The following is a 27,367-nucleotide window of genomic DNA, read 5'->3' as shown; positions in this document are numbered from 1 at the left end:
AATTTGGAAACCTATGACTCTAAAACCAGGTGAGAACACTCAATCCTTCTGCGATTCAGCCAAGAGGTGGCCAAATCTGAGGCTGCCCAGAACCAGGAAAGCCATGGAAATGCTATAAAAGACTCCACCATGGTGCACAAGGCAAATTGCAAGGGTTACAGCTGGCCACCCTGCCAGCAGCGTGGCACAGCATGGCATGGCAGGGGACAGCGGGCACCACAGCACTGACTTCCTTCCCCTCTAGCACACCTTGTGAGAAAGACAGACCTGGTAGTAGGCTGGCATTACCATTGGAGTGCTATCACTCCGAGATTAAAAATTGCTGAATCCTATCAATCACAGCTTTACAAGTGTCTTTGGAAGAACTGTCCAAGACTCTTGTAAGAATTTGTTTTTGTAAGATCTGTCCAAATCTCTTACTGGAATTTTCAGATATCCACATGGACAATTTGCGTAACACATTTCTTATGAGCAAATCTCAGCAGTCTGTTTTCACTCAGAGCCCCACTGGGACTCCAGCTGAAGTCTTTACTTCCTCAGTAGAGACAGAGGGCTTGGACCTAGAGTATTAGTGCCAGAGCATCGATATTTATATTACCCCCTTTCTCCAAAACTGCTTACCTTTATAATAGCTCCAGAACTAAGTAGCTGCTTTCCTGACACACATAGATGATTTTGTGCACTTGATGAGGCACACACTGCATAAGCTCCAAGTCAGAGAGCTCTATAATTGGGTCAATGTCTGCAGAGCTAAACAGAATTTAAAGATAAAAAAAACTCCAGGATTGCTTTTAATGCTTTATTTAAGTTCTCCTAAAATACTATGAGTCATGTGAATGCTATCAAATAGGAATATATGTATATGTATGTGTGTATATATATATATATATATATATATATATAAAAAAAACAAGACTAGTAGTCATTTTTATTGAATTTTCTTGATTTGTAGAGAAAAATATATTTTACCATATGAATTAGCTGCTTGACTTTATCATTTGACACAGTTACCCCTAACTGCTTTCACTAAACGAGACTTAGGAGGAGACCTGGCTCCCCAGGGCCAACCCAGGGAGCTGCCCTGGCTGCCCCAGGCAAGTGGGTGCCCTGTGAGAAAGAGGGTGCCCAAGCTCCTGCCCCTTCTCACATGCCACCGGCTGCAGAAGGCAGTAGGGCCAAAGGCATGGGGTTGTAGGGCTGCCAACATCGCCAAGGAAGGAAAACAAAACTTTCCTGATTAACAGCATTTGGATATTCTGCAAAGCCAAGGAAAGACAGCTGGGATTACAAGAGAAAGGGGGAAAAGAAAGATAGGAAAATGAGTATAAAACAACATCAAAAACTGTCAGAGATGAGTCTGAAAGGTAAGTAAAACCAATGTGTCAGTGTGCTCCTAGCAAAACAAAAAGTTTTGAGATACAGAAGAGTGTTAAAGTTTGAAGCATTTGCTCTTCAGGTTACTATTCCCATTGAGAAAACTGGATTTTTCAAATTTAGCAGTAGCATAAACTAAGTATTAACACAGTTTGTTCTTTCATATTAGACATGAAATCTGTCAATCAAATATTATAAAAGCTTAGTAATATCTCTGCTTTCCTGCAAGTTCTGGTTGATTTATTCACCTAGGTTTTCCTGCGGATATCCCCAAAATCACTCCCAGGAACACAAGACTAAAGTGGACTTCTGCAGTCTCTTAGGATGAGATCCCACCCTAGGATAAATCCTTTCATAAATTGATAAACTGCACCTAAAAGCAGGTATGATTTATGCCCCCGTTACTGTGAAGAAAGGCAGTTCCAGAGCCTCCACTCCTTTACAGCTGGATGTCTTCCAGCTTCCAGAAAACAAATACTCCTGACTAGCTCTTGACTGTCAATGTGAGTGAAAAGTGAAAAAGTTCCTCTTTCAAAAGAGTATAAAAGTTTTGCACACGTACAGTGAATGGGAGTTGGCCTTTGCTATGGCTGAAGTTACAATAGCCTGATGAGCAGGCTGTATGGTAAACAATTAATTTGCAGTAAAGTCAGCTGCTGGGACGCCATTAGCAGCTCACTTTGGTGATGAGAAACAGTGGCTCTGTGACAACATTTGGCTTCCCTGGCTAGGATTCATTTATACAAAAGGTACATAGCCTATTTGTTGTTCAGTTTTAGAAACACCACCTTCTGCTCTGTATCAGAAGCCAAAAAATCCCATTATTTTCTCATTTTTCATTTAACATTGAATGTTTTGGTTTCTGATAAGACAAAGGCTCTAAAAATGTTAATGTTTATTTCTATTTTCTACAAGTAAATGTTAATGAGCAAAACTAAGTTTTTAGATTATACAGTCCTCGGTACAAACTTGGGAACTTTATCACAAGGAATAATATTTTCTTTTCTTCCTTGTTTTAAAATGTTCAAAATATTTAGCATATGAAACCAAAAGCTTTTTTTAATCAATTAGTTTTAAATCAAAAAAAGCTAAAACAACACTAAAAGGATATTATTAAAATAATTTGAAATTAGCTAACTTTGTCAGATAGGTAATAGCAATATTTACAGTGCACTGCCAACAGTTTTACATGCTTAGGGTTTTACAGAATATATTTTACATCATTATCTGTAATATATTATATAAGGAAAAAATGAAAAAGAAAAGACCACCAAGACCAAAAAGATCATTTCTATAAAATTAACTACATGTTCAGTTTCAACCTTTTGATGAGTTCATATAGCACCACTAAGAGTCATTGGAAACTTTAGCTTTTCTTTTGCTAATACATTGTAATTTTAAGTTTGTAGCATTAATATTACAATAATATACTGTTTGTTTCATTCATCTTCCTGATTTGAGGAGAATTCCTGTCAAGACTTAGTATAAAGAAAAACAGTATAGTGAGCTTTTAAATATATCCAAGCCTCAGCTTCTCTAATGTTGGAGACATTCACTTCATATTTGAAGTTTCAAATGAGTTCTGAAGAACAGAGATAACTTTAACGTTTACTTCCAGATCCTCAGTTGCCCAATATTTAGCTAATTTAAATGCTAATTAGACTAATTATATGAATAAAACGTGGAAGGAATTTATTAACCACTGCTATTGCTTTATGTCTAGAGAGAGCTTTTCTAAAACAGGGCTCAAAGGACAGTAGCACATCTGTTACCAGTTGAACAAGTTGGACTTTTTTTTAATATTAAACATTTGAGTTTGTAATGTAGTGCAGAATGCAAAAGAAATGGAGGAACAATTTTAAATTTCCAGATCTAGCGCATCTTGTATATAGGCCATTAATGAAGAAGAGGCCTTATGCTTTCCTAAACCCATCTGCTTCAGGATTGTTGCTCTGAATTTTATATGCAGTAGAAAAAAAAACACCTTGTCTCCATCTCTCATTATCTACTGCAGTTGTTCTAGCTGATGTTATTGCTGTATACATAAAGAACTTACACCATTTACCTCAAATATAATATTGAGGATGCACTCTTACTTTTTTGCTGAGCCCCACAAAGTCAATGAGGCTCCACAGAAGTGACAGGCTAACTAGAAGACAGAAAAATGGTTGAGATGTTCTCTTCGGAAGTACAAGATATTTTTTTGCTGCAGATTTTGCCATTGTCCTAGTCAGGAAGGTACTTAAGGAAATGCCTAATTTTCCAGATGTGAATTTGAATCTATTTACATGCAACGGTCACTCTTGGGCTTAATTAGCTGACTGAATTTCAGTCTGAAAAAAAAAAACAGAAAAGCAATAGTCCTATGGAAAACTTGTATGGAAATTTCTAGGGATGAAAAAGCTGAAAAGCTGGCAGACAGCAGGGAAGAATGTCTTTCTGCAGCTCTGGCAGGTGGCTGGGCTCTGGCACTGCATGTCAGAGTTAACTTTCTACTACATTATATCAGCATTTCAGAAATTCTGGGGTTAGGCTACCTTCCCCTCTCATATTCCCTGGGGCTATTTCCTAGGCAACACTGATGAAGAAGCCTGACTCCCTTTCACACGTATAGACAGGCATACTCAAAGTGGAATATCATGAAAACTTTTCTATGCAATGCTATTACTATTTAACGCTGCCTGTCTGCTAGGCACACACAGCGCAACATTCCCTGAATAAACAAGGTCGCTGTAGGAATTACTGTGTAGAAACCTGTCAGCCGGGAGTATTGCAATGCAAACAAAACCCAACTATTTCTCACAGGAAAGAAAGTTTTCACTTTCCCTACTAATTTGAGCAGCAATTAATTGTTCAGCTGAAAATATCTTTTCTCCGTGATTGAGTCTGAAGCTTGTTTCATTCTAAATCAGCAGTATTTATGTTGTGTCAGCTCCTCTAATTCCTGCCCTGTTAACTTTCCAGTGTCATCTTAAATTGAGTTTACCAATTACAAAACCTGATAGCACTGCAAAACGATGAACTCGGTGTACTCAGTGAACCCAGCCTATCTGTCAACAAGCATGCACGCCTTTGAGCCTTGCCTGTCTGCGCGTTTCTCACCTGAGACTCGTGGCTGAGACTGTCAACAAGGACAGCGCAGATGACAGAGTTTTGATCCCAGAGGGATGTTTGTACAATAATACCAGCAGAAAGTATAAACTTGTGCTGTCCTTTGCAAGCATTTTTTACGATGATACAGAAGCTGCTTGTTCACAGTGGTTTTGGCTTCACTAACTTGAGCATACTATAAGGTACTGACATGGTCTTATAGCATGGCAAAAAGCAGAAAGAAAAGTTCTGATGAAATAAAACTTTTTTTAAGGCTCCGTTCTCCTCCTGTGTCAGCTGCCCATGGTTGAACTAGTCTGCAATTATTTTAATTTGCATCTAGAGTAGCAACTCCTACAAGGCCATCTAAAATATGCCCCAGATTTGGGGAGGAAATGTGGATTCAAGGCCTTGTTCTGCCAGAGATTTTCTGTGACATCCTCAGGAACTCAAAGGCCCATAGGTATCTTTCCTCTTCTGAGGATAATGTATTTGATTCATAATTTCTGAGTCCACGTATGTTTTTAACTACTTAATTCTGCTGGAAAGAAGATGTCCCTGGCAGAAAGAAACCTAGACACCTTTGTGGATCTAAGCTTTCCCATTTCTCTGCTTTAGGTTTCCATCTGTAAATATCACTGTATCTCACAAAAGAGCCAGGAAAATAAGCACATTGCAGATAGCGATGTGCTCAAGCAGAGCAGTACTGAGAGCCATGCAAATATTAAATCATAACTGGTAGAGTATAGAAAGGAATGTAAAGAAGATGCAGCTGTATTAAGAATAGCATAAATCAGAGAAAAGCCTCAAACTAGTTTACCATCACTTTGATTCAATTTTACAATTATGTTTTTTTTTAAAAAATTTCCTTTTTGAAATCCTGAAAGCTCAAACTTCACTTAATTCAGGTTTCAGGTATTTCACATGGAGCTCATACTCACTTCAACATGTTGACAGGTTTGAATGAGTTTCGCCAAAAGAGTTTCCAGTTCAGTATTTCTCTTAATAAGGTTGGTGAGGTTGCTCTCCAAATTTTGCTGTCAAAAAGAAAGAAAAGAATAAATTAATGTTTTGGAGAATTTTACATGTAGGTAAAAAAATGAAAAAATGGCTGTATTTTCAGGAACCGAGTTTTGCAATTCCACAGGTATGAACAGGTAATTTTCATCTTCATGTGCAGTGTAGAAGTTTTGTGTATGCATTAGGTATAGGAAAAAAAACCCAGAGAAGTCCATGATAAGAGTAAGTGTCCTAGAAAATTTCTAGTAAGTTTCTAAAGATCTACTAAAAGCTAGATTAAGCAATTAAGTTTTAGCTAAGGAGGAGGAAAAATAGTATAAGAAGCACAGCAGGGAGTTTAAAAATATTTTTACCAAAAAAAAAAAAAAAAAAAAAAAAAGATAGTTTATCTTGACTGGAACACTTTGCAGCTCCTTATCTCCTGCTCAGTCTGTCTTCTGAACTTAGTCTGAGGCTAACCTAGGTATCTGAGTATGCGCCTCTCCGGGGTGGTACCTTTAGGGACACGGTGGATGGGTCACCTCTTCCTTCTTTGAATTCACTGTGCAGTGCAGTGCTCCTGGGCTGGGGGGGCTTGATCTAGCTGATTTAATTCCCTAGCGAGATGCTCAGCAGAATTATATTTTTAAATAAAGAATTATAAAGAAAAAATTCTTTAGATGCCTAAGAATGAAATATTAATCACTAATTGTGACTTCACTAATTGTTCTTGAGAGAGAACTTGTGGTTTTGTTTACCAGTTGGTTATCGCTGTGATAATATATCTTTAACCGTGGGACCTTGGAGAGCTTCCTGCCTTCCGGATCTCAGGCCATACCCTGGCCCCCATGCAACTGCATGTCCGATTGAGATCCAGAAACAAATGTTTTGGACTCCTCCCCTCCCCTCAGTATCCACAGAAAGGAAATTGGAGCTCATGAGCAAGGAGAGAGCTGTGAAGGCTGTGATGCACTCCCAGAGCCGATAGCCTTGAGACAAGGGCTACATAATGTACTGTGGGACTGTAGCTCCCCACTTTTTACTATGGATCTCATGATTTTTGCTGCTTTATATAAAATTCCATCTTCTGGAAGCACTTGGACATGAAAGAGTCATGTCTTTTTGCATAAATGCAAAGTTGCCACAGAGATGGAAAAACTTGAAAATCTAACTTGAATAAGTAGAAAAGCAAAAAGAGCAAGGCATTTAGAAGAATCCAGACAGTAAACACTCATATATTTCAGTAACTTCAGGTGCATGTATTTCTTTTTGAAAATCCTGCTCATGTGAGAAGTTTTTCCTCATAGTTATTCACCTCTTTGAGTGTGCGGTAATAGTCCCTTGCTCGGTATTCCTGACAGGCTGACAAACCCTGCCTTTTAATGGTACTCTATTCTGCAAATGATACCCAATAAAGCAATCTAGAAAGTACAGGAGCGCCACAGCTGGGCCCTGCGTTTCTCTCTTCATAAGGACTGCAGTGTCTCTGCAGAACGCTCATTAATTTTATCCCTGCTCACCTTTTTTATTGATGGGCTTCCTTTCTCCATACTCCTGCTTTTCCCCCCAATATATGCGACCTCCCTCAAGCCCCTTCAGCTCACCTCTTTTCTTCTTTTTTTTTTTTTTCTTTCTGTTTTTTCCCCCCACACTCATCACCTCCACGCAAGCCGTCGGTCTCCGTGCGCGCGTGCTTCCCGCTGCGGTCGCTGCATGCCTATTCCACGCTGCTCCCAAGCGCCCCGTTCCTTCCTCGCCCTCCCTCTCCGCAGCCGCGCAGTCGCCTCCCTACTCGCTCCTGCACACGGCTGCGGAATGAAAGCTGGCAGCACTTCACTGCTGAACCATACATGCTTTGGCATTTACCAGAGCTGATGCTGCAAGCATTTGGGGGAGCAGTCAGGCCTGTTCTGATAGAGATAGCGCAGGATTCTGATGCCTTTATGTAGGCAACTCTTCCAAGAAGCGCGATGGGGGTTTTGGGCACATAATTTCAGCATTTGATTCCTGGCACAACCGTTCCCATCATGTATCACAAGCCACGGCTGTAAAAATACCTTCTACCCCACACCTATTTTATAGTCTGTTAAAAACAAAGCGCAGCAAGAATGGGCATTCTCTGCTGAACAGCTTGTATTTCCACAAGCTGTATTGTGAACGATCACTTAATTACAAAGTCATGTTTGCTTCACTGTTAGAAGTCCACTTGTAGAGCTGAGACTCACATGCAAAGTCTAAATACCATACACAGGGATGATATCAGATAACCTCAATCTTTAAAAAAACAGTCTGTTGGGGGGGGGGGGTCCAAATGTGAAAATACTCTTAAAGTGATATCTATGTACCTTTTGGTTGTCTATGTATTCATTTTGTAGATGTTCTAATAAATGCTTGTATCACAAGATTTAAAATGAAAAAATCTGAATTCTTGATATTGCATAATTTCAAATGTATTATGGGACACAGTGCTAACAGTTGGGACATACATACATGGGACATACATATACTATGAAGAAAAATTGTTCTCAAAGCTATTACAGAATATTGCAGAGATTTTAAATAGCCTGAAAGTGTTTCAAATTAAGTCTACTAGTGTGAAGAGAAAATATTCTCTCTGAGACAGAAATTAATTTATCCATAGATTTATTTCAAATCCTGCATAAAGAATATAATTTTAGAATAACTATTCTTCCAGTCAATAGCAACATAATCCATACATATTATTATGGTTTCAGTTGGATGCCCTAATGCCTTCTGCATTTCCCAGTTGTGAAAATAGAGGTTATCCACTAAATAGTGAGTTACTTTACTAAGAATAGAGTTAATGCTCTCCTATGCTCTAAGTTCTTGAACTGTGTCATTTTAAAATTGCAAGGTTTGAAATTTTGTTTCATTTCAATTTCCTATGCAAAGGATTGGTTTTTTTCTTAGTCAAGATGTATCACAATTTTGTTAAACTTTTATTTAAGAACATCAGTTTATATTAATACTTGACTAAACAGTAACAACTTGGCAGCTGTTCTCGGAAATTAATGTCAATCTTTTCAGTTTCACTAGGGCAAGTACTGACTAGCAGTTCCTAAAGGTAGCCTGATTTGCAAGTTTTAAAGGTCATTTAAAGATTCAATCAATTTTTGCAGTATGTTTTCCTTTCAGCTAACCAAGATTTTCTTTGGTGGTATTTTCCTATAGTTCTTCCCTCTCTCCATTCACATACAAGCGATACAGCACCACTCCGGCTATTGCGTGAAAATACCCACCAGAAGCAGATGTCAAGCCCTGCACTCTGTCTACACTCTGTATAAGGGGAATAGGAAAAAGCCTGAATGACCTTACTGGAGGTTTAATTTCACAAGTAGTTCAGCTTGCTCACAGACTTCACAAAGTGTCTTAAGTGTCTCATTTTACATTGATACATAAAACTTCTTAGCTTATGTAAAACTTGAGGTGTAAATTTAGAGTTGTGGCCTTTATGACAAATTGATCCAGTGCTCAAGATCAGAATTCCTAGAACAGTGAGTTGTAACATGTAAGTAGTATTTACCTCTGGGGAAAGTGTACTCCCAAATATAGTGTACATGTAATAGAAAGTGTCAGAATTCAGCTTATTCAGACTATCTTCCTTCACCCTATCTCACCATCTGTGGCCATTCTTACAGGTGAGCCAAATTACAACTTCAGTTTTAGAAACTTTCTAGATAATTCACAATTTCTTAATTTTTTCCACCTTTGATTATCTTATCTTTTTCTGCCTTTTCTTTTTTGGCACTTGCCAATTTTACTTCTTATCTGTTAGAAATGCAGAGGTTTTTTAAAAAGAAGGATAATGGTTGGTATAAATATTTGTGCTGTGGATAGGCTTCATGCATGCTAACTTAGTGGATGTGAACTGCTCTCAAAGGCTGAAATCCAGGTTGAATGCTTCAGCACTTACCTATGTAGTCTCTGTCTGAAATTCAATGTGTGCTTTGGAACTGCTGTTAACACTATCTGGTGTCAGGTGAAAAGAACGCTCACTATCCATTTACTGTGGTCTGACAGTTCTATACAACATAAATATTCCTATACTGTTAATGTTAACACTGTTTTTTTTTTTCTGACTGTACCATTGGCTTATCAGTGAAAAATAAAACATTTTCAGTTAGGTTAGTGTCTGCCAGTATCTTTTCTCCATATTTTTTCACTCAGATGGCTATTGTAATAGTTAATTTCTACCTTCTTGTGTAAGTAGTGCTATATACTACAAATGGTAATATATAAATTTACCTTTTTAATTATTGCATAAAACTCAAACCATTACCATTTCTATATGCATACAGCAGCCTCAGTTATGAACTCAGCTATTCATAGGGTATTTTTAAACTGAGGTCTTGTAAACACTTTCTGTCCTCTACTGAGGTAACTTTGTAGCTAAATGTAGGAAATCACTGAAAGTTGTTAAGTGCTAGAATTTACGCTGTCCTCATAGATCTGAATAAGTCCAAAAGAGAGAGAACGGTTTTATTGCTTTTATAAAACATTTATAAAATGAGTAATTTTGTATAAAATTCTGTCTAGTAAGAACTTGTGTAGAAAGATCAAGAATTCATGAAAGGAGGGAGGATCTGTAATAGTCTTGTTGATGGATAGAGCTAGTGCTGGATTCAAGACTAAGCAGTTAATCATGTGAACCAGTAGAACAACTGTTATCAGCTATGATATATACTGTATAACTGCAAAAGGGTTCCTTCTGTTCTGTTTGGAGCTCGAATATATTATACTAAACATGTATGTTCATCATGAAAAATAAGTAAGTGTCTTCTCCTATGGTGTTGTTACCTTTTTCATTCAGCTCAATCAAACAATACCACCCTGAAATATGGACATTTTTTCTATTTACCTGGCTGAGGTTCTGGCTTCCAAGTCTGGTTATTTTAACATAACAAAAACAACTAAAACAAACAATCCCCTTTAAGCAGGCAGTTGAGAGTAAACTGAGTTAATTCAGTTCTAGAGCTTTATAGCAATTGCATTAGACACAGTAGAGTTGACATCGGGTCAACAAAATAACTTACTCTTGCAAAGAAGTTTTTTTTTTTTTTTTTTTTTATAGAGACACTGTAAAATGGGTTTATTTGCATGGTGAATATGGGACAGGTACATTGAATCATAGATATGTAATTGGAAAGGATAATTGAGGGTGATGCTTCATTTTTACTCTTCATGCTTATAAAATTGTATGATTCAGAGACTAGAATCTGAAGCCAGAAAAGATCATGCTAAAACTTAGGGGAAGGCAACTCAAGACAGGATGTCATCTTTAAGCTGCCCTCTAGCTCACACTGAATTCACGATCTTGTTGCAGTAATGATCACGTGAGACTCACGCCCTGGTTGATGTGATAGGTCAAACTAGATGATCATAATGGTCTCTTCTGGCCTTTAAATCTATCAGTCTATGAAAACCAAATGTGAACCCGTGCCCTTCGCCAAATTAACAGCCTCATGCAAAGCACTGCTTGTCTAAAATAGGAAGGTGGCATACACAGATAATCTTAAACTACTATATGTGTTGAAAATGCTGTCAAAATAAATTAATGTAGGCTTCCAAAGGATAAAAATGCTGAGTGGTGTTCTCCTGCTTTACCTCACGTCAGAGAAAATAACAACATCCTTGTGAACTTCTCTTCTTCTCAGAGGCATTTTTCTGCTCCATATAAAATGTCTATTCAAAGGGCCACAAAGAGATGACATATAGCAACCAACTACAATGGGATTTTAAATCCTTTTTAAAAGGGAGTTTGAAATAGTCACTTTCTTTTGCTTGTTAAAAAATACTGTTTTCCCAACCATTCCTAAATATATCTACTCCTTTCCACTCTCCCCTTTATTAAGAGCTTTCTCCCATTATTCTTCTTGTTTGCTCATAGAAAGACTTCAAGGACTGTTCCACAGAAACCGTAGCACTGGCTAAGATGCAAACGCTACCAGGCAACACTTTGTAATAACAGTATTTGCTACCATTTCCACAGAATACACTAGGATCAAGCCCCTCTGGCAGCAAACATCGGCAGAAATTTGCAATTCCTTTGCGCCTGGCACAGAACTGACCAGAATAAGGTATATTTTGAGGCTACTGGCTGGCTGACTGAAAGAATAGCACACCTTGGGGAGCCTTCTGGACTTACAGGAGCCACAGTATAGTGGAAATTACGTATAGTAACTATTAAATTTCTAGAGAACCACACCCATCCTCCCACTATTTCTTTACAAATGGTCAAACTTAAACGGAGATTGTAAGTTTTCAGACTTGGTTGGTTAAAGCTTGTGTTCAAAAGCCATATGGTTACACAGAGATTTGGGATAAAGTACGACAAAGCAGAAGCATGATCATATCCTACTTTACGTTAGGCTAGCAGGGTTGCTAGAGCAGTGTTGGCATAGCAGAGTAGTCTTTAGTATATAGAGATTTCTAGAGATCATGAATGCAAACCCTGGTTGCTAGCAAGTTACATCTTCACTGGAGCTGTTTCTCCTGCTAACTCCATGAGGTTACACTTGCACGTGCTCCAGTTACGTTTCTACATTGTTGTGGTGACATACCCTATGAACCAGGCCTGCTGCCTCCAGGACTTGTGTCTAATCTATTAAAAAAGTTGCCAATCAGTTCCAGAGGAACTGCCAGAATATTAAGAATGATTTTGAGCCAGGTTTGGGGTATATTTGAAATAATGTGTTCCTTTGGCATTCTTTATTTAAATGGATGTGCCAGGTGCACATGGAAAAACTTAAGCTAATTTTTATCCTATGTACTTGTCCTGAAACAGATGACTACTCTTCCATAGGATACACATGCTTGACCCTGTATTTCCGCAGACAACAAATGGTAACATTTGCAGTTAATAGGAATGATTGAACTCAAGTCTGCAATGTACGGAGCTCAGCAACTGCATTGCATATTTCTGTGTTAACAGAAATAAGAGCTATCATGTTGATACACTCCTAGGGACTAATTGTTTTTAACTTAAGTGATTACACTATATCATAAGGTAAAACTCATGAGATTATGAACTGTTGTTTAATTATCCAGGATCATTTTTTACATAACATGCAACAAAATAGCTGAATTTGAAGTCACTACAACTTAAATTATCCCAACCAAATTGAGTCTATTTCCCTATTTCATAAGAATGCTGCTTCTGTTTTTTTATTAATCCTTTTTTTTTTTTTTTTAATGGGGTATTGGAGAAAGCAAAGGAAATCAAAGCATTTCAGTTTCTTGACCACACAAAATCTTTATTAACTGAGAGGGCAGCTTTCAAGGGAAAACCTACAATTGTTCGATCCCTTCCCTGCAAAGCCATGCCCTCAAACCTACTGTGGGTGCTTGCCCTGTGCAGCCACAACAGTGTTTGATTAGAGTAGAGGTGATTGCTACACCAATCTGCTTTGTGAGTTGCTTTGGTGCACTGCCCTTTAGTTTTCCTTCACTGCTTCTTCTCCATTTCTCAGAATGTACAAGGAATTTTATCAGAAGGACAGAAGGAGCTCCATATGTAGCACAAGTCTTCCTTTGACATGCTCCAGTGGCCTTAGGAAAGAAATAATATACACTCCTGAAAACTGTTCTGCCTGCAATGAGGACCATGATTATTAATGCCACTGGCAAACAGAACTGATGCTAATCAGTTATTTTCAGTATTATAATGCAAAATGGATGTAAAAAAAGAAAAACTCAAGCTATGGTATTGTTTTTAACATAAAGTTCAACAGAAAAAGCAAACTTTTCTCAGGATATTCAAACTTGCTGTAAAAACTGTGTCCCAAATCAGATAGTGACAAGATTGATTTTAGGACAAGCAGTACTTCTTAGATATTCCCATTTCAATCAAAATGTTATAAAATACACAAATGTCAGCTTGACTTGAGATCTGGGAGTTGGTTCAACCCGATTTCTAATGAATCATTAATCAAAGAAGGACTAGAATAATAATCAATAATGAAGAATCAAGAAAGACTACATTAAACACTTTGAATACATTAATAAACACCACCGGTCATGGACTTAAATGTGAGCTATTTGAAATGCAAAAACCTGTAGATATATTTGAGGCCCAACTACATTTGATTTTGGGGCTTCAATGCAGTAGTCAAATTGGAAGCTGAAGTGTTAAAAGAGCACCACAAATATCAAATACACTATTTTTAAAGCATATCAGTAACAGCTTACTAAGGGCAGCTAAAGGGTTTGTAGCTCATTCTTCTCCCTATTGGTCAAATCCAGTGCAGTGAGGAGGATTAAGGAGAACATGAACTAATATACATCTGTCCTGCAGTACCCTGGCTGCATTCACTTCTGAAGTCCCAAGACACAGAAAGCACTCAAAAGCAGGAGTTATGACAAGAGCTCCTGCTCATGAGATGGCTAATCTGATCTTGCAAAAGCAAGATCTGGGAAGTATCCATTCTGAAAACTGAAGCTCTGAGTTTTTCACATAACTAGTAAAAGACATTTATTGGAAGAGAAAGCAAAAAGCTCACCTAAAGAACCATAATTTATGCAGTGTTTTTAAAAGTGCTGTCTTCTACATATCTTTGCCTATCTATTTCTGAAAGTCTGTACTTTATTTAATAGGTTATACGATGGAAAAAGTCTGCTTTTAATCAGTCAGTACATATTACTCCATTTTGTGGTTGAATATTCCATTTTATCTAATACGATAGGTATAAAAAGCAACTCAGTATTACATAAAACTGGAAAGTTAGGAAGGACAGCTAGAAAGGTGAGAAGTATACAAAATCATCATGCTGATTTTGTCTGCGTTAGGCAGCAGACCATTAGAGCTGTCACAAACCTAATTCAGCTCTTTCTGCTGGCCACTAACGAAGCTGCTACTTGAGGTACTTGGGCCCATCTGATGTTATGTTTTTCTGTATGGGAAACAGTAGTTTCATGGACCACTGCAGACAGCCCTCCTGTGTATAATAACTGCCTGTCCAGAGAATGCATCTGGAAGTGCATCTGCTGGAATGGCTGGAGGAACTGGGACACTCAGTGACTTTGCAAGCTACTGGTACAGCATGCAGCAGTTTGGCTGAACAAATCACCAGAAGGAATGCATTCAAGAAGTCTGAGCTGCTTTCTGTGCACTTCCTCTGTAGAGAGGAAACCAGTGCATCTGTGAACAAAACATATCCCCAGCTGTTTCTCTGGCTGCTCTTTAAGAGCAGCGTAGACACGGTCATTGAGCTGATGCAAAGCTGAAGCACAGTTTCTGAGTTTGAATCTCTACATCCTCTCAAGGTGGATATCCTCCATCTAGCACATCCTTTGGAAAATGGAGATCCCACTTTCCAACTGCATGGTGTGAGAGGCAAGTGTCAGACACCAGTCAACCAAGAAAATTCAACTCTGACTTAGGGTGACTGATACAAAATAAAGCACCTTTTACAATTATGCTTTATGGTATTTTTTTCTGGTTATAAACTGTCTCAAATTTTGCCACGGAATAAACCATGAACTAATTTTCCAACAGTGCACCTTGTCTATGCCCCATCAAAATCATTGGCAGCTCCATTTTTATCTTCCACTGGAATAAGCTCCAGCTGCAATAGGCTACTTCCAATAAAAATGTTGGCTTTCTCATTCTATGCTCATTCTGGCACATGCTCATTGCTTTGTTGCCCACAGTTATAGCTCAATCTAGATTAAAATGTAAATTTCTGCTTTCTTCTATTCATTTGATCTATTTCCTACTCCTGTACTAAAAAATCACTTCTACATTGAGTAAATACCCCAAAAGAGATTTGGTAAGGTGAACTTGAGTTGCTCACAGGTTTAAACTGCAGATATGGACTTAAGCATTCTTTTGAAAGGAAGGCTTAAACTTTCATCTAAGATAGTTGCTAGCCTGTCCAGACAATATATTTTTTCAGTGTTAACTGGATCATACTAGATTTACTGGATTGGTATTCTGTATAAAGTTTTTGATCAAGCACCAGATCTAGAATTTGAGAGTTAGGAAAGAAATGTTAGGATTTGAGAGTTAGGAAAGAAAAACAAGCCAAGAAAATTGGTATCAGGCAGAAGTATCAATCTCTTTCATCTGATGTATATAATACGGCAAGCTTTTCCTCCCCCTACATCAGCAATGGATTCAACTCCATTCACAGTCATCCTTATCTTCCTCACCACTATCACCTTCAAAGCATGTACGTATTTCCCCTCTTTTGCTTTGACTGTGCTGGGGCCAACCCAACAGCTGCTGCAAAGTGGCCTTCACGCCCTGCTAGATTATATGAACCTGAGTTAAATTCAATTGCTGGTTCTTGCTGTGATAGCAAAAGTTTCTAAGCAGAAGTCTGAAAGTAATTTGGATGCTCAAAGAAATGTTCCCAGGGTGAAGACAGCATGCGACAGCCAAGGAAGCCCAACGGAACAGTACATAATTCCTCTCCGAGGATATTATTTTTCAGTTTCTGATGCAGTTCACATTTACTCAGAATAAAATCAAATAATCATTTTACTGTTAATCCAAGTATCATTTGAGGGATCAATAACTGGAAAACAAATTATTTTTTAATAGTCCATAACAACATATATTGAATGGTTAAAATGAAAACAGTCCCAGGTGGAGGCCGCTACAGACTTGTGTATTTTACTGAAACATCAGCGTTACAGTTACTAACAGATGTGTTTGATTTTACCAATGTGAACTAATAAATTAGTATGAAGTAATGACTTGTTCTTACTAATATGAACAATTGCATGAGGATACTTCCAAGTAGTAAATTTTAGCTCAAGAAAGTGTGTTTGCAAGATTGTAGACCATATGCTCTCTTAGATTATTTTTACCATGTACCTATGAGAGTAAATAATTTTTAGAGTGCCAAATGATAAGTATAACTCAGATCAGTTCCATTTTGTCAATGTCTGAGGCTCCATGATTAAATTCCAAATATTATTTTCCCCCTTTTTTGCTTCAGCTACAGCTTGAAAAGATATATGAGGTAAAACTGCCTGAGAGTGGGTTGTGACAATACCTTCCTATTAGCACCACGGAAATCTGGTCTCTAAAGCCATTTAAAGTATAGCATTAAAAATAATTTAAAAAATGTGCTGTAGTTTGGCAAGGAGATAGATCACATCATATGAAATCAAAGGCCATTTTGAAAAATGAAAAAAGGACATTTTTAGAAAAAATCCCAAATAAATGTAACTATAAGAATTCACATTGACACTGTGCAAGCTCAGGCTTATCTATCTTTGCTTCTATTTCTAACACTTTGCTTTATATTACATCTTCTAAGTTTGAATTTTGTTTTTTTCTGTTTTAGTGACCTTTCAGATTCTCAGCTGAAAGCTGGAACACTCAAGAAATATCTACATGTTCCATTTTACTAATCAAATAAGGACAAGATGTTTTGTCTTGGTCTTTTGTTTGAACATTAAGTCCACATTTGCCTTAGAAATGGAGTAAATTGGCATCAGAAAAGAGAGCATTTAAAGCATTGACAACTAAATCCATTTTTGTGTACAGATAAATCCTAGAATTTCATAAAAGCTCAATCAAGAACAAAATAGGGACTAAAGCATTTGATTCCTCAGTCTCTTTTTCTAGAACAGCAAATCACATGCATGACCCCAACTCTTCTTCAAAACATTAGAAATTTAAGAAAAATCACAACCATTTTTAAGTGCCATTTTCCTGTCTCTTCTTACAAAATGCCAAATTCAAAAATGATGATCTCCTAGAGGAACTCACGTGTGACTAATGAAGCCTTCTGACTTACCTTTGAATAACTATTTACAAAGAATCCTAGACCCTTTCATCTTACTCAGTCCAGCATATCCAAATTAAGGATGCAGAACTGAGCTGGTCTTACATGGGCTGCTGATCATCCTCATATCAGGTGGGCTAAAAGCTGGAAAATGTCGAAGCAGCCTGCCTGAACTATCAAATATAACTTTAGCCACTCTTCTGTAGCTGTTAATTGTACAGGCATTCAGGCAATGAAAAACATATGCCTCTGCATTTTAGTGAAAAGACTAGCAACCTAGAGAGATGTGCAAATTCAATTATTTTGGGAGGGAGAGAGAGAGTTCTTAACATTTCATTTAACACATTTAGATAATATGAGCAATTTACAGACTTCCTCAAGACAAATAATTAATTTATCACAACTTTTGAAGTTTTCCCTACTATCAAAGCTAGCAAACTTTTTTTCACTGAAAACACAAACAAATGCTGATTATATAAGTATGCTTTTTATGGCACTTTGGGAAGTTATAAAAACTGGAAATTGCATGGAGGTATCTATTCCAGGCCTTAAATTAGCTTATTTTGATTTTGATCTCAGTTTTCTTAGGATAAAAGATATGGACGTGATTCACCCATTACATGAGATTTTTATTTTCTAAATCAAATTTTTTGGAGAGTCAAGACAGTTTTTTGTGAATCACTCTTTCTTTAGCTACATAAAACAGGCAAAAACAAGCATGCATTTGCATAAGTACTCACACATGCTCTGTAACATTCAAAAAATTATGTGCAGTGTGCAAATATTATAAATGGAAAAAGGGACACTTTTGGTGTTTCTGTGCACTGTATATTAACAATAACAATGTTGGTTTGGAGTTGAATCTGATTTCACTCATTCACAATTTTTAAAACCTCTCATGAGATATTGCTCTTTTAATTTCCTTTATTCTTTCTGAAATATTTTTATTAGTTAAACAGCTGTGTCTATAACCAATTTATTCTTTTAAATGTGGCACTCTGAGTGGGGTGGGGGAGGTGAGTGTGTGTGTATGTGCATGAGTATTGGTGTGTCTTAGCAAATACTACAGTAAGATCAGCCTATACGTTAGCTTGGGCTCTTATTCTAGCTCACTGGGTCCCATGCCTATATTTTAAACTTACTTGCCCAGTTTGAGTTGATTTTAACAATCTCTTATTTGAACATTATAAGGTCACATAAAAGTCAAAGTGAGCTATGCATGTGAGAGGAGAGTTGACATCTATTTAATCCATACTGTCATAGTGCACTCTCTCCTGCAGAGAGTGGAAAGCAAAGCCTGGCAACCTTCGTCAAACCTTAAGATGTCAGGGTCTCCCACACTGGCAAGTTTGCATTCCTCCTTTCAGCACAAATGTAATCACAGAATCAGTAAGGTTGGAAGGGACCTCTGGAGATCATCTAGTCCAACCCCCCTGCTCAGCAGGGAAACAACTGGCCCATACAGGGATTGAACCCACAACCTTGGCATTATTAGCACCATGATCTAACCAACTCGCAACTCCGTAAGACAGCCAGGAAAATAACTGTGCCAACAGTTGAGAGGGTGGCAGGAACACTGTGCCAAATACTGCCTGCATAACTGACACCAAAAGGAGTTCTGTTTCCACAACTGTTCCTCTATTTCTAGATGTGTATATGTTTTACAGTTGCACGGTGACAGGAAAAGCAAGTTGGCTTTGGTAAGGCCTTCACTTTGTTGTAGCTATTCAAGCAGGACAAGTGAATTACATTTGGGATAATTGCATATCCTAGATAATATTATTGTATATTGAGATGACAGCTCGATTAACTTCCATCTTTTTCATTTGTTTCTGCTAGAGTGGTTCATATTCCACATGTTTACAGTATAAACTTAGCTCTTCCCCAAGATGTGTTAATTAATAAGGATCTTATTCTACTTTACATTTCAAAATCTCCGTATATTTTTATTTTTGTAATAACCTATCTGTTCCCAAAGCTAACAGCCAATTCAAACCATGCAATGCCTATGCTTCCATAGTAACCACCTTACCCCTAGTTGAAACAAACAATTGAAACACCAAATACATGAAACCTTAAAAACCCTGGATTTAGTTAATTAATTAAGTAAAGATTGAGCAAGCTCAATTTCTTAACAAACAGTAGCAGGTCATACTTTACATCTACTAATTTCATTTCCTTTTACAAAAAATGAGTATTATGATCCTTCCTTTTTCAGATTATTTAATTTCCATTAGATCAAATGCCTTTGGTCCAACTCTCTCCCCTACCCTCATCAAAAAAAAAAAAAAAAAAAAAAAAAAAAAAACCCTCTATGGTTCTTTTTCTGTTGAGTCAGTGGGTCTTGAATAAGATTCATCGGAACCAGTAGCAAAGTTAAGAAGAATTTCCACTTTTGCTACATATATCACCTGCCAGTAGTGGTACAGATTTATACAGGCCAATAATCAGGGCACTTAGGATACTGATTAATTATTATTTTGTTGTCAAAGTAGTACAAACATACTTGGTATCTAACTTTTGTTCTAAATAACATACACATGATTTCTGACAATAGCAAAAGCAATGATTCAAAGATGCCAAAGTCTGACAAGAGACACACATTGCCCTTGTCACAGTTCATTGATATATAATCAAACGGAAAACTCATTGGATAAATATCCCCAAGTCAGGTTTCTAAAACAAGCACTTCAGAGAAATATTATGGGCTTCCTGTTGAATGTCATTTTAAAACAGTATGTGTGAAAAGGAGATTTAAGTAAGTAATTCATGTTGGGTTTGTCCAACTCTTTAAGACTATATAATCCCGTTCCTAAATATGTGCTACAATATGTGCATGACATTAATTGCTGGAGGCTTTTCAGAGTAAACGCAAGTCCGGATTGTTTTATTTTGCAGAGTTCTCTACAGGTACTTTCAGCGACGTCTTAGGTACCAACGAAATTTGTACGTCTAAAAAGCCTTAGAGGCACAGGAGCAACAACACTGGCACTGAAATCAAACGTGAAAGAAACACCATAAAAATAATGCATCTGAGGTCCCAATATGATGACCTTCCTAAAGGAACTATTACCACTGGTAAAACAGTTGTTCACCCTGAAGCTTACAGAGAAAACCCTCGGTATCCTGGTGGACAACATGTTGAACATAAGCCAGCAATCCACCTCTTTAGCAAAGAAGGCCAATGGCATCCTGGCTGCATTGGGAAGAGCATTGCCAGTGGTCGAGGGAGATGACTCTTCCCCTCTACTCAGCCCTGGTTAGACACATCCGGAGTGCTGGGTGTCCTTAGTACTGTGTGCTAAGAGGGAGTGTGGGGGTGCTTCACTGCTCCTACAACTGCCCAGTGGAAGGGGAAGATGGAGCCAAGTCTTCTTGGAGGTGCATGGTGACAGGACAAGGGGCAACACACACAAGTCAGAACACAGAAAATTCCAATTAGACATTAGGAAAACAGCTGGCACCTCCGAGGTGCCCAGACACAAGAAGAGGTTGCTGAGAGAGGCTGTGGAGTCTCCAGCCTTGGAAATACTCCAAAATCAGCTAGTCCCTGAGCAACCTGCCCTGACCCTGCTTTGAGCAGGAGGTTGGACTACAAACCTCCAGAGGCCTCTTCCAAACTAGATTATTCTATGATTCTGTAATTAAGATGCTACCTGCAGAGATCATAAATTTTACAGAAATTATGCAAATCTGAAGATCTTTTAAGGTAGAAAGCCTGAAATATTTTTACATAAAGAACTTAACGAAATATATTTATTTACAAGTTATCTTATATATGATTTTATCTTTTAAAAGAGCTACAAGATCTGTAACATCAAAATATAAAGTATGTCACTGCACTTTTTACACAAAGAGGTAATGTATGCATTTAAAATTTCATTTTAAATGTTCTTGGGGACAGATGTCAGGAAAACCAGTTTTTAGGATTATGGTAAGCTTATGAGCTTTATTAGACATGCCTAATATGCTTATCATTATAGCAGACAGGTGCCAATTTTGTTTATATTTTTGATTTCAATATTTAGCACATACTTTGTAAAACATGACTGTGTGCTACATAGCTTCTGCAATTACTTTAATTGAATCTATCCTTTGAATTCATATCTTCTTTGGGATATCATTTTTCAATGAAAAATACACCTTATAGATAGTGTACAATTACAGAAAAATCACATCTTTTCTGCTTCATCTGGAATCTGTTATGAAGAAAAAGACTGTAATTTATTAAAGGCTGATTTCAACTTTCAGAGCAATCCTGAGAGATGGTGAATAGCACAGAACTGGAACTCAAAGGCATATTCACTCTATTAAAAAGAAAATTCAGATTTTTTTTTTCACTGTCCATGCAGCATTGGTTGGGCACGCTAAGCAAAGGTGGACAAATTGTCACTCTCTGTCCAAGACTCAGTCTCCCAGCATGTGGTAACAGACAGTTGGTATTTAGTGCTCCTGGGCTGCACTGACAGGCATGAAAGTTTCAAAGAGCTTTAATTTTGAAACCCATCAGTGGAGAGGACAGATTCATGCCTGCTTTAACTACTTTTGCTTACTCAATGGGAGAGCTGTAGGGCAAAAGGAAGAAAAAGCCTCAAAATGTATGTGCATTGCTTTACATAGAAGTACAATAAATCAAGAGACGAGTGTTAGAAAAGAGCACCATCTAAATGAATTACAAATCCTTATATAAATCTTGTTCCTGTTTCTCAGTTTTCCATGAATAGACTAGCTGCTCTGTTTTTCTCTTTCCCATTAAATTGTGCTTTTTTCCATAGTCAAAAATGCCACTTAGCCAAAGTGAAATCCTTAATTCTTTCAAGAATTCAGTACAGTTCTCCTAATTAGGATATCCTGTGGAAATCCAGTTAAAGAATAGGCTGGAGAAAGAGGAAAGAAATACTATATAACACTTTATACTGAAATAATGCAACAATTAAATAAAAATGCAAGCTAAAAATGCTATGCTCTTCATTTTTCCCTGGCAGTCTTGCAAAAAGCTGAGAGTATTTTCAGTTTAGTCCCACATATTTAAAAAATTGAGAGTTATTCTGGAGCAGAGTTGTAATTAGTCATTTTGATACTAACAATGGACTTAATAATTATACACCAGGCTGATCACCACATAAATCGATTTTCTTCAGTTCAGTTCGTCCCCTGTTAATTGCAATGTTTTGCTAGTAGTGTTCCCATTAAGATCATTATGACCAGTAGGCTCAACCTTCTGGGATACAACCTAGGAAACAGCCCTCCCCCCCGATATATGCATACTGATAGGTGATGCAGACACACTAATGAATATTTCCTTGTTCAATTGTGAGTTTTAGGAGCACTAAAAGAATTAGTATGCAAGATGTTACAGTCTCTGTTGCACATGAGGTCAGATTCTTCAATTACAGCGGTCATGTCTGGCCTTAAAAATTTGTGAATTTCTAATGCCTGCCTCCAGCAAGTTTACAAAAGCATAAGTCTTGTTATAGACAAAGAGTTAAATTCTGCCATCAGCCGAATGGAAGAATCAGATGATTTACAGAGATGTAACTCAAGTCGCAATTTATCTTAACTATTTAGAACATACTTCATATTTTTCAAAGCTGTTACTCAATATCAGCAGGAACTGTAGTTTCACCTATGATTATGGTGTCTCACATTTCCCATTATTAGATCCTGATTTCACTTACAACAATGTCAAACTTTAGTTATTCCAGATGAAATTTTCCAGTTAGGGTGTCTTCTTGGACTGATTATATTTAATTTTTATTTTTATGAAAACGTCAGCCAAAACAACTACCTAATTACATGAAATAGGCTAGGGGAATTAAGTTGTTTGTCAGTGATGAGAAGTCTTGCTCTAATGCTTCAGTGCTTGGAAATCTGGACTTGCAATTTAGCAGCGGAGGTTTCTGTGCCAAGTATATGTCCTATTGTCCTTTGCTGCCAGTTCTTTCAAATTTAGCCCAAACATGAAAAAAACCATACATCACTGTTTAGCCGCTAAAAGTTCTGAAAAGTATATACAAGCTCCAGGGTCATGTACCTGGTACATGTACCACCATGGTGCAGCACAGGGCTAATAAAACCAGTCCTGAATATCCTATCGTTGCAACGATTCTCCCTCCTAACCATGTCCAAGATAGGATCATCTTCCAGATCTCAAAGCAAGGAGTCTGTGTCTCCCGTACCCTCAGTTCCCCTCCCCACAAATACCCACTGTGTGGGGAAGGGACATAATCACTGAAATGAAGCAAGGGCTTTATTTTGATCAGAGGCAGAGAAAGGAGTTTAACAAAAACCTGGGATCTGGTAGGCTGCTGAAGGGAAGTAGGGGATAAAACTCTTTGTGATGAAGCTAAAGATTGGAAGAGGCTGCTGGGGAGGTCCTGGGATGGACACCTGGAATAGGGGAGTGGGCAAAGAGCGGCTCTTTGGAAAAGGATACTGAGAGTGGGAGCTGGAATCTGCTCTGAAAGTGCAGCCAGGAAAGCGAGCCTGGAAGTAACAGGGTAAAAAAAGCAGGGTAGATACTGGAGATGATAACTCCAAGAGTGAAAAAGAGGTGGAGATGGTTGAACGATAAGGTGAGAAGAGGAACAAGCAGATCGGGAGAGGGATCAGGGAAAGCTTGGCAAAAGTAGGATTATCTGCAAATGGGAATTACTGCAGTAGGGAAGCAGTTGGGATTGAGGAAATAAGTGCCTGGACAAGAGACCAGGGAGGGAAGAGCCAGGAGCAAAGAGCTGGCATGTGGGAGAGGGCGCTCGCTGAAGTCAGATGAGGGTCCATGGAGATCCAAGTAGAACAGAAACCAGTGGAAAAGGTTCAGAATTAATACAGATGTAGGACTGGGGAAATGAGAATCTCATATACACTAAGCATATATGACTGGAAAAGGAAAATGAGATTTGAATGTGCAAGGGGACTGAAATTGGGTGTCAGGAAAGGGGAAGAATGAGTCTATGGAAAAAAGATGGGAATTAGAAATGAGTCTCCCTCCAGAGGTGGAGACCTCTCCATGACTAATTTTGCAGGCTTAATAATTTGCTCTTTTAATATGGCCTTTGTGTGGACTATTACTGACAGAGAAAAATTTTAACTACAGGCAGCATTTTTATAATTCTCAAATGGTCCCTATGATATCAGTTATACTTTCCCATTTAGTAAAATATTTCCATCTGCCAGCAGAAGCACAATCATACATTACAATAGAATCACACGAAAGAAACCAGTAGAGGCAACATCCTGGTTTTAATCATCTCTCACAATTCTTTTTTCAACCTTGGGAATTCTGCTTAAATGCAAAAAGAGAGGTAAAGATCATAAACAGTCCAATTACTGTCTCTGGAAATGCTTCTCTTTTGTAGGAAATAGAAAAAGGAAAATATCAAAGGATACTTTACTCTTAAAATTACCAATCTGTGATTTATGTTTCTATCAATTTTGCCACTGAATCTGATTTAGGTAGTTTTTCATCCCATCTCTCTTTGAAAAGGGAACTCAAAAGAAGCCCTTGTTCTTCTTATCCTGCCTTTAAATAATAAAAAGCTGCAATGTTAATATAATTGTTTGTTACTAAGGATGTTTCAGTGTAAGCATCAGATGTTTGTTCTCTGTAGATTAGCACGGTGTTAGAAGATGATGTTTTTTCCTACAAGCTGCTACCAAATATAATGAATAATACAATGCAATTTGTCATCAGATTTAGTTATGATGAGTGCTTAGTGTTCTTATTAGTAAGTTCTCCAAATAGAAGACTCTGTGGATTTGGTAATTCTTCTTTATTTTTTTTCCCCTCTTCATTTTTGATATTGCCGATCAAGGAAGAAACTAAGGCAGTTTACTTTCCTGTGTCCCAATTATTGCAAGAAATGTGTTTTCTTCAGAACATATATGACAGTTTTGGCTTACAGCAGTTTGTTACCTTGGAAAGTATCTAGAATTTTAAGCATCTGCTTTTAAGGATCTGATCAATGACTGATGTAAATTGCGACTGTGACAGAGTTGTATAGGTCAGCTGAGAATATGTCCCTACAAACTGTGCCACTGATACTCACTTTAAAAAACAGAGAAGGTACCTTATTAGATTTTGCATGACAAATCTCTCACAGACATGATATTTTTGAGGCTGTGCTACTTAATCTGACATGTGAGCCTAAGGCTCTACAAGTTTTGCATGAGTCATTTAAAAGCTTACATTAAAAATGTGAAGAGCACTGAGCTTTCAGGCTAATATAGGCCAGTCAAGCCCCTCTATAGTACAAAAATAACGAAAGCACAAGTGGAGGATTTACAAAAGCACAACTTTGCGATAAGAATGGGAAAACAGGTCAGAAAGCACCATGTGGGGGTCTGCAGCGTGCTACTCAGAGGAGACACATGAAATGGGTCTGAGGTGGTGGGCCAGGCTGCCAGCCACCCCTTGCAGATGACCACATGCGTGCTGTGCTCCTGGGCAGTGTGCTGTGGGGCCGGGAGCCGTCCCCGAGCCAGCCCTGCCACCTCTGCTCTCGCCGAACAGCCCTGCCTGCCTACCCACCACGTCACGGGACCCTGCCATGGGGGCATCAAAACTGGTGCCCAGCCGCACAGCACCATCTGTCTCGCGCTGAAAAAGAAGCGAATGACTTTTCCTACCAAAGTGCACTGCCAGCACGTTAACGCGCGGTTACAGATGTGTGGGGTTTGCCGAGTTTCAGTCCCATCTTTATTACCAGATATAACCCAGCCATGGATGCTATTACAGCCCAGGCGTCTCTGTGACCCATCTATACCAGGGACAGGCAGGAAACTTCACCGCCCTCTGATGTCAGGTCAGCTCTGGGGCCCCAATTTGGACTGTAACCAGGTAAAGCAGCAGTTGGTGTTATAGCAGACTGCAAGTGTTGACTCATATTTCCAAAGGTATGTAGGCCAAAAATGCAAATATGTTCTTTACAGGATATTCATGAATGCCTAGAGAGCTAGGCATTGAGAACTGAGATTTTAAAAAGTTGTTCATATACAACTCTTATTAATTTCAAAGGGACTTCGACTCCTAAATGCCATTGCAAGTTGAGATCACACTGGCTTCTGAACACTCACTCTTGTCAGTGACCTGTGTTTCTGCATCCAAAGCTTATTTCCCCCTCGCTCATACTGGGGCCTAATTTGTTGAAAATATCGCACAACAAAAAAATGTTTCTAGGTTCTAATATTGCTATAACCAAACCCATCTGTCTGTCTGTCTTACGTCCAGAGACCAGTACACCCACATAAGAAAGCCTAATTGCAGTCCAACTCTACTAACTGTTTTGGAGGTATTCTAGTATTCTTCCAACAACAACCAGATACCAAAAGTGCATTGTTTTTCCCCAGTGCTAGCCATTTCTCTTAAACTAGGAGATACACATATTTATTCAAGGGATAAGTCACTTTCTGGAACACAAACTGTTTTTGCATTTTTAAATGAAATTCAAATGTCTGACTTAATGCTCACAAACACATACCAGTAAATCCAAACTCCCTTGTGAAAAGCTCTTAACCAAAATAAAATTTGCCATTTCTTTAAGAGATTCTGGAGATGGACTATATCTTAGTGCACAGTAATATCCTTCTTAAACTAAAAGGTTTACTACGTTGCTTTCTCAGGTATTCGTCTAAGGAAAAAAAACATTCCTGACATAATATCTGGCAAGGAAAAAGTTTTGTTATGAGAGCCACACTGTTTTGAGCACAGACTGGCAGAAAACAAACGACAGAACAAGTTTTCACATAAATTTTTTTCTTGACTTTTATTCCCAGGAGCAATGTCTATTCTCTGGCCTTTGCCACTTCATAGCATTGAGTGTTTCAGTTCCTCTATCTATAAAAGGAAAAAGGTATTAATATCCTGCCTCTATTTAGGCTGAGACGATGCAAAACTGGCCTTGGGGCAGTGCACACAGGGTCTTCCACAGATGCCGTCTGTGACACTGCCACTTGCTGTTTCTTATGTGGTGGGAGCACCCAGACCCCATCTGTATGTCCATTGTGCCAGGCACCATACAAGCGTGCAATGGAAAAGCACTTCTTAACACTCCAAGCATACCATAGACTAATAAGAGAGAGAGAATAGTTGCTGCAAAAAGTATGAAGGAACCATGACACAATTGGTGGGAGAAGAGAGATTGGGA

General features: G+C 38.1%; 1 protein-coding gene across 8 annotated transcripts in view; it reads right to left on the bottom strand.

Moving 5' to 3' along the window:
• MID1 (midline 1) overlaps positions 1-27,367 on the bottom strand; it is a 246,430-nt gene that overhangs the window by 42,179 nt on the left and 176,884 nt on the right. For all 8 annotated transcript variants that reach the window (XR_009961365.1, XM_062601165.1, XM_062601173.1 and 5 more), the window contains exon 3: positions 5,406-5,501. Coding sequence is in view for 7 of the 8 variants with exons in the window: in XM_062601165.1 (XP_062457149.1) it covers positions 5,406-5,501 (96 nt within the window). In the remaining variant the exon portion in view is untranslated. The remainder of the gene's footprint in view (positions 1-5,405; positions 5,502-27,367) is intronic.

Source organism: Rhea pennata, chromosome 1 (genome assembly GCF_028389875.1).
Source record: "Rhea pennata isolate bPtePen1 chromosome 1, bPtePen1.pri, whole genome shotgun sequence".
NCBI classification, from domain to species: Eukaryota; Metazoa; Chordata; class Aves; order Rheiformes; family Rheidae; genus Rhea; species Rhea pennata.
Note: the sequence above shows the minus strand (reverse complement) of the source record. Positions and strands in the feature narration are given on the sequence as shown.